Raw genomic sequence first — 13,940 nt, 5'->3', positions numbered from 1 at the left:
AGAGTACGAAGGTATTGTTAAATGGCAGCAAATGAGTTAATGTAATTTCTCTCTGACGTGCACATTCTTTGATGTGTGCAGTGCACTATAGACTTGGCATCTCTATGTCAAATCACATTTCTTTGGGCCAAATCAACCAAATCAACCTGCCCTACTGAGAGGGGGTGATTGAAGCAACATACAGAGTAAGAGTAGGGCATTCACGAATAGTGATTTTTAGTATTCGAATTATTCAACATCAAAGTATTCTAATAGTCGAATATTCGACAGGACTGGCCAAACTGTCAAATATTAAGTAAGCAAGAGGCAAACATTGTGAAAATAGCCGATCTACATGCTCACAACGCCTCGCAATGCGAGGCGTTGTGAGCATGTAGATCTGCTATTTTCACAATATTTATCTGCGGAACCGAGTCACATTAAATGTAATACCTACAATTCCAAGTGCTTGTCAGGGTGGGGGTCCCCAGTTCAAATGTGTTTCTAAAGATTTTTGAGAACCCCTTGGTATAGAGCATTAACAAATTCATCCACTCATTGTTATGACTTCCTATCTAGCCAAGCTTTATAAACCACAAAGAAAAAACTATTCAAAAAAAGTGAATATTCGACTTTGGTGAACAATGTCGAATAGTGACTTTGATATTTGAATATTTGGTGAATGCCCTCATACAGAGCAGTGATGGAGTAAAGGGGGTGGTTTGTGTGTTTTCCAGACGTTAGCGCAGTGGTTTAGCAGCAGAATTAGCTCTGTGACCTTTCAGAGTATTACGCAGGCCTTCATCATTAGCTGTTCTAAATGCCACATCAGTAATTCAGCTCTTCTGCTTCTGTTGCACGGCAACAAACAACGTGTCACCGCTAATGGCTGCCTCCCTGATCCTTTTAAACGTTCAAGACCTGGAACAACTTTAAAGGGGAAGACCACCCATTTTCAATATTGAACTGTGTCATTAATATGCCTTAGAGGAGTTGTGTGGAAAAAAAAAGTTCCCCCTCTTCGGTGTTGCCTAGAACTGGAGGATTGATTTTGGGTTTGTATTGCAAATTACAACTTGATGACATCACACATTGTACTTTACAATACAAACCCCCAAATCAATCCTCCAGTTCTAGGCAACACAGAAGAGGGGGAACCTTTTTTTTATTTCCACACAACTCCTCTAAGGTATATTAATGACATAGTTCAATATTGAAAATGGGTGGTCTTCCCCTTTAAACATTATTGTATACTTTAACTTTTTAGAATACTTTTTAGATATGTTTTGGGGGGGGGGGGGGGGGGGTGGCAAATCTTTGAATATATATTTTTTTAAAGCGAACATTTGTAACTCAAATATTTGCTTATGTGGGGCCCCTGGGACAATATATTTCGAGACGGGGGTCCACGGCCAAATGCATATAATTCCAGGGGTCCTTGACATGAAAAAAAATAAATAAATGTGAGAACCACTGACGTAGAAACATGTGTTTTTCAAAAACCTTTAGAGCACATTTATAGGATCGGGTCAAAAATAGTCATTCAAAATCATGATCTTTAAAAAATAAAAGTAGATCTACAAGCTCGCAGTGTGCGCTGCGAGCTTGTAGATCTACTCTTTTTTAATAGTTAAAGCATAAAATAACGGTTAAAGTATTAATGCGTTCCCGGACTATATGAGTTAAAAACGCCTTGGTTTTGAACAAAGTGGCATCTCTGAATTCTCCTTCTCCACAGGCCGGGTAAGAAGTATTGTAGTGGCGTTTCATTTGTATTATTCTTTTAACTGATGGTGGGACGCTATTTTAATGATCTCACGTGCTCGCGTTCCCGTGCTTGAGCAGCGAGAACAGCTCCGACCAGCATTTATCTTGGAGACGTCAGCCTCGGTAATTGGATTCATGAATCCATCAGCAACTTTTATCCCAACGTTCTCTTTAGACAAACAAAACAACTATAATCTGAATGAAGGAGGAACTCCCACAACCTTTTCAGAGACTCCCTGGCTTAATTTCATTGTTTGACAGCACAAAAATAGTGTATGTTGGATTCATGACACTTTTCAGATATTTAACCACTTGAACAATCAATACTTAATAAACTTGACCTTTTCACTCTGTACTTAGTCTGCTCTTTTTCCCCTCACAGTCACATTTAGTCATCTGAAATGCTTTAGTTGACTAAAATGTAAAAAAATAATAATAATAATAATAATAATAATAATATATATATATATATATATATATATATATATATATATATATATATATATATATATATATATATATATATACATACATACAAAATAGACAATATACAAGCTCACAACATGTCACTTAGAGTAGATCTGCTATATTTTCAGAGCCCAACCAAACATAAAAGGACTCTACTTGATCTCTTCCCCACTAGTCCCTCCCTAACATTTTAGTCTAGTTCTATCTGTTGACAAAATTGGCCATTATATTTAGTCATAGCGTTAGTCATCACAGCTTAGTTTTCATTTAGTTTTTATCTAGTTCTCGTCTGTGAAAAAAGGTAGTCAATGACCATTTTCATCATAGTTTTAAAGGACAAACTCAACACTACTGGGTGGTGTTTTGTTTTTAAAGTACAGTAAAGTACAGTATCAAGGCAGTACCTGAGGGCTTTGGCTCTGCCTCTCTCTGTCTTTATGCACAGAGCTTAAACCCATTTAGGCCTAGAATTATTGAATGCTTTAACCAGTGAAAAACAGCAGATATACAAGCTCCCAGTGCGGCACCGAGTGCCGCACTGCGAGCTTGTAGATCTGCTATTTTTGAAAAAGTCGTAAAATGTGTATGAATAATATGTATTTTCAAAGCGGACGTTTGTAACTCAAATTTTGCTTCTGGGGGGGTTCCTGGAACTAAATATTTTGAGATGGGGCGTCCGTGGCCAAATAAAAATCTTTTTGAGGGTCCCTCACATGAAAAGGTTTGAGAACCACTGAAATAGTAGTCTCTGAAAAAACAGACTAACTGAGCTCCAGGTAAGTGAAAAGGACCTTTTCTTTGACGATGGTTGGCCAGATTGCTGACATAGAAACATAGTTTTTAAAAAAAAACTTTCAGAAGTATTCAAAAGACACTTATAGAATCGGGTCAAAATTCAAATTTTCAAGATTTTTCAAAAATAGCAGATCTACAAGCTCGCAGCGCTGTGAGCTTGTATATCTGCTATTTTTCAATAGTTAAAGCATGAAATAATGATACACTATAATGTGTACCCCGTTCTAAATGGGTTTAAATCTTTTGGTTAGAAACACAGTTTCTATCCTTCACAGAGTCGCCCTTCATCCTCCCAGACCTTCCTCTTCCTCTTCATCCTCACTGTGAGGGAACAACACCAGCCTGGGTTCAGGAGGAGTGCGAGACAACTTTTCTCCTTTAGCTGGGAACTCCCTGGAGGACCCCTGGGGGGGGTCCGTACCCCACTTTCACATCCATTGTTCTCATTTTTTATTTTAACTTTATATCGTATTTTCTTATTTTATTCACCTATTTTGAGACTGCTTTTTAACCCTTTGTAAGCCACGTTAAAACCGTAGTATATCGCACATCCCAGCAAGGAGTCTCAGCCACGCCGTACTTTCCAGGACTTTGTCATTAAAACCGGAATAAATGATTTTCATCCGAAAATCGGCGATCGTCTAACCTTCCCTAGTCACCACTCGTGCATTGATAGCTCATGCACGGTCTAACATGAAGCAGAGGTGACGTCAGCTCCTTTCCTTCTCCAAGGCTACTCTCAGCCATCCGTTTGCTGTCTGTACACTAGTGTTCCTACTGCAGCCATGCTTGGGGCTATGCTAGCGAAAATTTTCAGTTCTGCTCTTGAGTCACACATGGACTATTTGCGGGGACATTTACGTGAACGGATCGCGCACGCGAAACGCACGGGGAGATCGATGATCGGCCAAAACCCCCATTCTATCCCAACAGAGATTGAGAAAATCACGGTGAGCTAATGACCTGGGGAAAAAAAAAAAGAAAAAACAACGGCGCTGTCCAAGAAGGAGGGGCGGCGGGCTCATGTTTATAAACATAATATTATGTCTCAGATCACAATACAATAATAGAAATTTCACGGCTAATCTACCAACCACCATTCTATTTCGGACGGCAAAGTGTTAACGTTATATTGTATTTTCCATTTTTCTCCCCCTATTTTTTTCTATGTTCTATTTTGTATATTGTATCCACAACTTTCCAACATCCCATCGTGCATTGCGCAGAAGTTGGACGGAGCTTCCGGCGCCGCAGCCGAGTGTGATCTACAAGCTCACAACGGCTGCATCTGCGACGTGACGTGAGCTTGTATGTCTGTTGTTAACCGGAAGTGTGGTGCAAAACATTCTCCAGTAAATTCCCGCGTTAAGAGGTGGATAGGAGTGCATATCTGTGTCCTTCTTTATACTTAGTTGTTGTCGGGCAGAAATATGATTTATCCTATTTCCACTTTTTTATGTCATATACTTCGTAAATCAAGGCCCTACTTTATCATAAACGCTTGTCACACAGAAGTAGTGAAAGGAGCAGATCCATAAGCTCACAACCTTTTCGAGCTTGTAGATCAGCTATTTTCACTATAAAATCACACCAGTGTGAACCGAGCGGCGATGTCCATTAATAGACCGTATGTCAATCCCGCCCCATTTTGCTCTTGTTACTAGGTAGAACAAATTTACCAGGGCAGATTCTTTTATAGTGGAAGTGGATGGGGGGAAAAGATTTTTCATAGCCTCATTATTGCTATTTATGTGTGTGTGTGTGTGTGTGTGTGTGTGTGTGTGTGTGTGTGTGTGTGTGTGTGTGTGTGTGTGTGTGTGTGTGTGTGTGTGTGTGTGTGTGTGCATTTCAAGGCTGCTCAACAGCACCTCTCTGGTCACTCAATGGTGTTGCAGGCAACATACAGACACGGACGGACGGATACTCACACGCTATGGAGACGGTGTGATCACCGCTCAAAAATATATAGTAATACGAAGATCTGCAACAATGTATTGGGCTTGTGTTTATATTCATAGCTAGGCCTACTGTATATACTGTACACTGTAAGTGGTTAGCCCAGGTCCCCTTTACAAGACCTATACTTGCACTTTATATTGTTATTGATTGATTGATTGATTACGTTATTAACAAGATCATTAACAGTGCATTAAGTAGCAGAGTCAAAGGTTATGCTAGTCCAGGCACCTAGGCTCTAATGTAGCCTGACAGTGCATCACAGGTTCGACTCCCGTCTTTGCTGCATGTCTCTCCCAATCCATCTCGCTTTCTGTTTCCGGTCTGTCTCTACTGTAACATATGTATAAATAAAGACCAAAAAGCCACCAAAAATATAATATACCATATATCCTTATCTGGGGGCTTGGATTGAGGCTTCAGTTTCTTAGTTTTTTTCTTTTATTTTTTTATTTTTTTTATTCAGGAGAACTACAAACAAAGAGATGGACTGCAAACACTGGCAGCCTTCATTTCACCGAGTCCCGCCACACAGAACGTCAGTTATGTCTGCTGCTGAGGCAATAAAAAAGGAAATCAGAGCTTAATGCTGCCTTGGATTCTTCTCCAGACAAAACACATGCCTCTCACGTGCATTAGGGGGAGGGGGTGGGGGTTAGGGTGGGGGTGGGGGTGGAGGGTGGGGTTAGGGTGGGGGTGGTTGACCTGTCTGCGACACGGCGAGCAGCAGACTGCTTTAAGACTCCAACAACAGCGTTCAGCCACATGTCACCATGCACACGCACATCAGAGAGAACCTCTGGAACCTCTGCTTCAGTGGAAACACGTCCAGCGGAGGATCACAACGCATGGCTGGGATCTGGAACTATTCAATCAGTGCAGGTCCTTAATGCAGACATTAATGCTCTGTACAGACCGGCGAATTAGCGAAAGCGACGTGAATAAGCGAACCAAAAAGGCGAAGAATTCGCGATTCGCCTTTTTCCATACACACCAAAAAGCGACGTGAATATGCGTATAATATTCGCTTAATTCGCCTAATACGAGGGGGTGATATCTGCCTGTAGCAACAGGAGAAAGGAGAAGAAAGGAGAGGAGAACGGACGGGGGAACAAATAAAACAATGGAAACTACATCCTCAAGTGATGATGACCTGGCCGTGGTTGTTAGCCTATTAAATAATAAAAAGAAAAAGAAGAATATAAGTCTTCACCTGCGCACACAACCCATCACATCACAGAAGAGACAACACTTTCACCGTTCCCCCTCCGCTCTGTTCCCCCACAGACAGGCAGCTCGCAGCAGCAGTGGTGTAAAGTAATTAAAAGTACATTTACTTGAGTCCAATTCCCAGTACTTTATTCTACTCCACTACATTTCGGATCCTATTGTATTTAATACCCAGCGATTTATTTTAAAACATTAGTCTTTTTGCAGATATAAATTAACAATAAAACATACATAAACCATGCTTTTACCAGTAGACATTCGAGTACTTTTTCCAAGCAGCCACACAGACGAGAGACACGGAAAAGCAATGCAAAGGGAAGGTCCCTCGACCTTGCTCTCTCTCTCTCTTTAAGTAGGATAGAGTGAGCTTGATTTAATACAGAGAGAGAGAGAGGAATTCACCAGCGAATGTTCGCTAAATTCGACACAAGGGCGAATAAAAAACAGACGCCTTTTCGCTTTTTTAAAATTTGCGTTTGGTGTGGATGCTTCCATTGACTTTATAAGGTTTTAAACAAAAGGAGAATTATACGCTAATTCGCTATTCGCCAATTTGCCGGCGGTATGTACGGACCTTTAGGCTCTAGTCCAAGGGTCTTCAACAGGGGGTCTGGGACCCCTAGGGGGTCCTCAGAGTTACTACAGGGTGCCGCCAAATCTTTGTGATAGGATTGTTACCAGTTTACAAAGCTGGTCTACAAATCGCCAGCCAATCTAACGGTCACAATATGCCAAAATCTCCAGATTATGTACCATATTTGGTAAGAAAAAAAAAGAAAAGAAATCAGGAAAACAAATGTGTTTCTCTGAAATGTTCTCGGTGACCTCAGCAAGGCTAGTCCACAAGGTGCATGCTGGTATAAAATAGGATTGTGTCATTTACATTTACATTAACTACTTGAATCCTAGCATCCATGAAGCCGTCTACGAAATATATGAAAAGGTGTTTTGCCGTAAACACCGCAAACAAGGACAGGGAGCAAACAGAAAGAAGATACTGGAATTTCCAGGCCTGTTGAGAACTCTAACCCAGCTCTCTGGAACAGGGACGTGCTGGCCATTGGGAAAAGCGGGACAACTCCTGAACGGCCGGTTCATTCCCGGCCGGTCCAGGCCGGCCATTAGGAAAAAAATAAAAATAAAATGTTGGCCTTCGTTCCATTTTGGGGGCTGGGCGGCCAACAAAGTAAATCGTCACTGTCGGGCAGAAACCTCGTATCTCCAAGTTTCAAATTTGTAATTGTTTTCGCAAAGCAAATCCCTGCTTCATCATACAAGGCTGTCGCACAAAAGTAGTGAAAACAGCAGATCTACAAGCACACAACGCCTCGCGGTGCGAGGCGTTGTGCGATTTACGGTATTATCACGATAATCAAAATATCCCCAACATCCTTTATCCTGGGGTTGAACATTTGCCAAAAAATAGCCAATATACAAGCTCGAGCTTGTAGCTTGTAGATCATCTATTTTTTTGGCAAAGAGAATTGGTAGAGAGGAAAAATGACTGTATCAAGTACGCATTTTATAAGTATGTTTTACCAATAAAGGGTTTTAATGGTACCAATTATGCAGCTCGGCAAAAAAAAGGTGAATTGATCCCAGTGCATGACGGAGAGGACGATATCACCATAACTTAAATCTCCACGATACGATTACCGTGAGTGTTTTTTAATCACGATAAACGATAATATGGCGTATCGTCCCATCCCTACTCAGAAGTGCAAAGTACAGTGCAGGTCCATGGCATGAATCAAGTTAATATTGACTGCAGGGAGCGTTGCAGCACAGACATTATTAACAATTATTAGACATAAGAGCAGGAAGACAACTTCACCAACTACTGTAACTACCATCCAGAGATGGTATCTGTACAACCCACCCTCTGTGAGCGTAACATGTGTTGATCAATATACTTTAGTAACTTTAAATAGTGACTCTAAGGAATTAATTACCCACATCGGTGTGGTAATGTGAATGTCAGGGTTCCCACACATTTTTACCAATTAATTTCCAAAACTTTTTTCAGAATATTTAACCTAATTTCCAGGACTACTGTATATAACAATAATTCAGCTCAATAACAGGTCCCTTACTCCTATGCGCAATGCCCAAAGGCAGGTAGTGTATGCCGGTGGTTCTCAAATTTTTCAGCCTGTGACCCCTGAATTTGAACTGGGGACCCCCCACCCTGATGAGCACTAAGAGTTGAGGAATTTTGTATAACACGTTTCTATTGTGAAAATGGCCGATCTACATGCTCACAACGCCTCGCGTTGCGAGGCGTTGTGAGCATGTAGATCGGCCATTTTCACAATTTCTGCCTCTAATATTTGACAATTTGGCCAATGTTTAATTTGTCATTTCAGAGGTATTAACAAAATCAATAACCAAAGACAATGCATAGATATTTTTTTTTCCAGGACCGTCCAGGACCCTTGATAAATTCCAAAACTTTTCCAGTACTGGAAAAATATTTTTCTAATTTCAAACTATTTCCAGGAATTTCATGACCGTGGGAACCCTGGAATGTGCACACGGTGGTAGTGACAGAGAGGCTGGGTGTATTTCAGGAGAGAGAGAGACAGAGAGAGAGAGAGAGCGACAGAGAGAGACAGAGACAGAGAGAGAGATATGGAATGGAAAGGATCAGTGTAAAGTAAGGGGTGGAGGGAGAGACAGAGAGACAGAGAGAGATATGGAAAGGATCAGTGTAAGTAAGGGGTGGAGGAGGGTTAATGGCCTAATGACAGTTTCATTATCCTCCATAAATCCACAGTGATAATAAAATGATAATAAAATACGGTGGATGTGAGCGCGTCGCACGTCACCCTCAGACACTGCGTTATCTCCACAGCGCGTCGTCTGGAAACCTGGTGCGTTCCAAAACCATGACCGTTTGATTATTAACAATGAAACCTGGTGCGTTCCAAAACCACGACCGTTTGATTATTAACAATACAACGAACAAAACATAATGAATAAAATGCTGTTTAGATCTGCTGCTTCCACTACTGTCGTGTGACACTCTTACACGCACGTACGTATAGAAGTAGGATGTTAATGTATTGTAAGATATGGAGAGAAGATAATCCTTTTAAGATATTAATCTGTTGCACATAGAACACTCTGTGAAGATGTTTACAAAAGTTAAGTACAGTACAGTAGCAACTACTGGAAAAATATGCTGTTGGCGTATAGAATATGCCAAACATTTTGCACATGTACATCTGAGGATGCTCTTTTCTTTTCCTGTTGCTCTTTTTGCCTTTTGCACTCCTTTATTTTTTCATTTTTACGACTTACTATTATTTACACCTTTTTTAGATTATTATTATTATTATTTTTAGATGTGGTTTGCTGTTAGTATATTGTTTTTTGATATACGACTGCATTGTCTGAAGGATGCCAAACAAAAACAAATTTTACTCTTATGTACCTGTACAAAAGACGTAACAATAAAGTACAACCCTTGAACCTTGAAGAGGTTTATGACAGACAGGCACACAGACAGACAGACAGACAGAGAGCGGTCATATCAGCTCTGTCTCAGACACACACATGGCTGACGTCTCGCTGATGGCATTCCTGTGGCGCGTGTATGTCTATAACTCTACACATCTGTAGCGCACGCACACACGCACGCACACACACACACACACACACACACACACACACACACACACACACACACACACACACACACACACACACACACACACACACACACACACACACACACACACACACACTATATATATTTACATCACTCGTGGGGACATTACATAGACTTCCTAACCCTAATCCTAACCGTTGTGGGGACCTACTATTTTGTCCCCACACTGTCAGAGGTCCCCTGCAACATGCGTTTAGTCCCCATAAGTATAGCTAGACAAACTCCCACACACACACACACACACACACACACACACACACACACACACACACACACACACACACACACACACACACAGATGAGATGTGGTTTGGTTGCCATTTCATGGCGTTAACAGGCAGAACCAGACTGAAATGGATGCCACTCCGGTCTGAGATTGCCTCCATAACGTGCGGTGCAGTTCTGAAAACGACAGGCCTCTTTGAAAACGTGCAGCCGTGTGCCAAACTGCGTGAGTGGTTCTTATCAGATCTCAACAACTTTTAGATTTTATATGTTTGAGACGGACATCGTTCTATGGTTTTCATAATCTTTCAGGGCAGGTGTGTGATTGCGGGGAACGCAGTGCCTCCGGCGCTGTTCGGCTGGTTTTCTAAGCTTGCTCATGTTGTGTAAGCCAGTGAAATACCTGAGAGCTTCTTCCAGCTGGGCCGTTTTCTTGGCTGAAAGCATCCTCTCTTTCTCTGCTTCGCTGTGGACGGCCTGGACCTGACAGACAGAACACATGGAGGACAGACAGACAGTCAGGAAGAGATTAGATTAGATTACACTAGAAGCAAGCCTTTTACCATGAGAAGGAGTGGGTTGTTGGCTGATTTACCATTGTTTCAGGGTTGTAACAACCCTGAAACAGTGGTAAATCAGCCAACAACCCACGACCCTCGAATGGTAAATTGCTTTTCTACCACTTCTACCATATAAATGAAGGAAAACACAGTTGTAACTTGCAAGGTTATTTAGTTACAATCAACTGCAACACAACAGGGTCCATGAGCCAACTCAAGGTTGTTGACTGATTTACCACTGTTTTAAGCCAATCAGAATCCAGTATCTGAACATCTGACCGCAAACAAGTTGTAGAAAACCTTTATTATCCACAAAAAGTCAATACAGTGACAATACAGAGCGTTTCAAATCTTCAGTATTTGCTGCTCTTTTCCTGAACATTTCCTGCAAATGCATCTTTTCCACAGGTTTCTTTTCCCTGTTTTGCCTGTCTAATGTTTATGGAGAAAGGAGCGTATACATTTTGCAGAAACTCGCAAATGTCAAGAAACCACTCCATTCACTTTGAAAAGCAGAATCCACTTTCAAAAGTCAATTTAAAGTCGAAAGTTCGAAGTCAGAGAAGGTCATAAACATAGCAAAAATAGATGATCTACAAGCTCACGGTTCTAGCCTGACACTAAGGCAATTTCAAGGATGGGCGTTGCCAAAGAGGCAGCCTTCTGCGATTGGTTCGTAGTGTTGTTATGTGTGGCTGGCTAGTGGCTAGCATGTTGCTTGCTAGTGCTACTTGCTAACCAAAGAAACAGTCAGAATAGGAGCACTACGAACTAGTAATCAAACACAACATAACATGCCTGCTACTGGTGTTTCATAGCGAGATCGATACGATCGCATTTTACCGCAATTTACCGCATTTTACCACGACGCGATGCGCGGTACGGTACGGCGGCGGCACTGGTTTACTTGGAAACGCACATGAGTTCTGGGAAACCCCCACCCACGCTGATCACAAGACGCTGATTCACGACGCTGATTCGCCGTAGGGATTTTCGAACGAGGAAGGCCTCTTCATTGAGAGGAATTCTAGACCCAGGGTCTGGAACTAGGCTATCACGGTTCTGCAAATCCCTGCAAATCTACTGTCTTGCCAATGGCAGGACGTGTGGGTTTTTAATAATCATAAAAATGGCACTCTATACAATATCCTGTGGCGTCTTGTCAAGTGCATTTTATAACCCCATCGGAAAACCATAGGAAAGCTTACGTCAATCTGACGTCAATCTTATATCACTCAAAAACGCAAAGCCACATATAGGAGCAGTTAGCACCGCTCACAAAAGTTTGACAAAAAGGACGTTCTACCCCTTTGAAGGCAGACACAGGCTACTTCACCATGTAGGAGAAAAACTAACGTGGGGTTGAGTCTTTGGGAAAGGCTTTCAGAAGCAGTTCAGAGAGCCAGGACATCAGGAGGCGTCGCACCCCTTCTGACAAAAAATATTTTAAAATTAATATGTTTCAGGGATTTTTTTTATTTTTGTATTATTAAATTTTTGCCTTTATTTTGATAGTATACAGCGTTGACAGACAGGAAACAGCAACGGCCACCGGGCTCAGAAATCGAACCCACGGCTTGCTGTCAGGCTGCATCTCCACCTACGATGTGTTACGTGCCTTACGCACTAGGCCAAGGGGATCATGTATTGGCCTCAAGACAGCGAGCAAGTGCCTCGCATTAAGACTTCATCTGTTTCACTTGCTTTATTTATTTCACTGTTATCGTTTCATCGCCTCGACAAGGCGATGAAACAATAACAATGACAGCCAAGGCTTTGTTGCTCCGTCATAATTCATTTTGTCATTGCATTGTTGTCTTGTTTAAACATTGTTGTTTAACTGTACAAAGTAGAACTTTGTAACGCCGTTGAGAGACGTGATATTTATATAGCACATCTCTCAGCGGCATTACAAAGTAAAGTTTTATTATCATGATTATTATAGAAGAAAGAGGGAGAGGCAGAGCAAGAAAGAGAGAGAGAGAGAGAGAGAGAGAGAGAGATAGAGAGAGAGTATCAACATACAGTATTTGGTTTGCAGAGGAACACAACATAAAACTAGAATAAATACAGAATCCTACCTTATTCTACAAAGACATTTGCATAAATACTTAAATACACTGTAATTGAATTTCGAGCAGGCTATTCACCTGGAACTCCAAGTTGAAGTCCAAGTTGACTTTAATCTTTAGTAAGCACTAATCCACCCAGTTTAAATGGAGTAAATCCCTCATTCTGCTGGTTTGTGTCAGACACTGAGCATGGACCAAATGAAAAAGGAGAGAATTGTCAGGAGGTCAGAGGTCAGACTGCAGCCAAGCATGGACAATCTGAAGGCTCCAAGTCCATCTCCAGAGACCTTGATGTTCCTTCACTGTGCGCAATCTAGACCAGGGGTGGGCAACTTTGATGATGGCGAGGGCCACTCTATTTCCACCTTCACTCCAGAGGGCCACAATGCATATTGATAAGTCCTACGTTGTCATATCTTATACAAAAGAAGCAAAAATAGCAGATCTACAAGCTCAAAACGCATCGCGCTGCGATGCGTTTTGAGCTTGTAGATCGGCTATTTTTGCCTCTTTTGAATTGGAATCCAGAATTATGTTTTGTTATTTTTTAATTGGAATCCTTAAATGTAACATTTTGATTCAATTTCAAACGCACTTTAGTTATATCAGTGATGTCATTACGTGCGCGTCCCGCGTCAAATACGCGTTCATGTCGCCCAGAGACGCATTCACGTCTTGTTTCTGGGGTCCCGGGGACGCGCCTCCATTATTAATCCATAATTTACCGCATCGCGGTAAAAGAAAAACATTAGCGATTAGCGAATCGCAAAGGCCGCGATGTTCTGCTAAGTAGACTTCCCAAGCAATATGGAGACGTTTACATTTTTGAAATCCCTTCATAATTGACTACGCAATGATCAAATCAAACCGTGGTGTCTGTCTTTGCTTCCTATTAAACCTGCGGAGAGGAGAGGAGCCAACTGTCTGTCTAACAGCACGTACAAGTTTATTTCCGTTCCAACAGAGTAGGTTCCAACGGAGTAGGCCTACTCCATAGCTACAGGTAGTGAATGTTCTTGTAATCATTATAAATATAATGTCCTTAAATCCTTGTGCATTGATTAAAAGCTGCCGTTTGTCATAAGCTGAAAGTGAAAGTGATTTCTGTGCAACGGTGGCTGCCCCTCCTCTTTCCCCCGCACACACAACTTTTGGTGTGTGTCTTAGGGTGCTTTTTTTTGCCTTGATGAAACTTAAGCAAGGCAGCGACATGCG

The 13,940-nt window shown here is 41.6% G+C and overlaps 1 protein-coding gene across 1 annotated transcript in view; it reads right to left on the bottom strand.

Annotated features, from left to right (window-relative positions):
- cep112 (centrosomal protein 112) overlaps positions 1-13,940 on the bottom strand; it is a gene marked incomplete at both ends in the record, with an annotated part of 95,387 nt that overhangs the window by 42,479 nt on the left and 38,968 nt on the right. The window contains one exon of the mRNA XM_080722977.1: positions 10,497-10,576. Coding sequence (XP_080579103.1) covers positions 10,497-10,576 — 80 coding nt within the window. The remainder of the gene's footprint in view (positions 1-10,496; positions 10,577-13,940) is intronic.

This window comes from Nannobrachium achirus (genome assembly GCF_963921795.1).
Source record: "Nannobrachium achirus genome assembly, chromosome: 4".
Classification (NCBI taxonomy): domain Eukaryota; kingdom Metazoa; phylum Chordata; class Actinopteri; order Myctophiformes; family Myctophidae; genus Nannobrachium; species Nannobrachium achirus.
The sequence above is the reverse complement of the archived record's forward strand: the minus strand, read 5'-3'. Positions and strand labels throughout refer to the sequence as shown.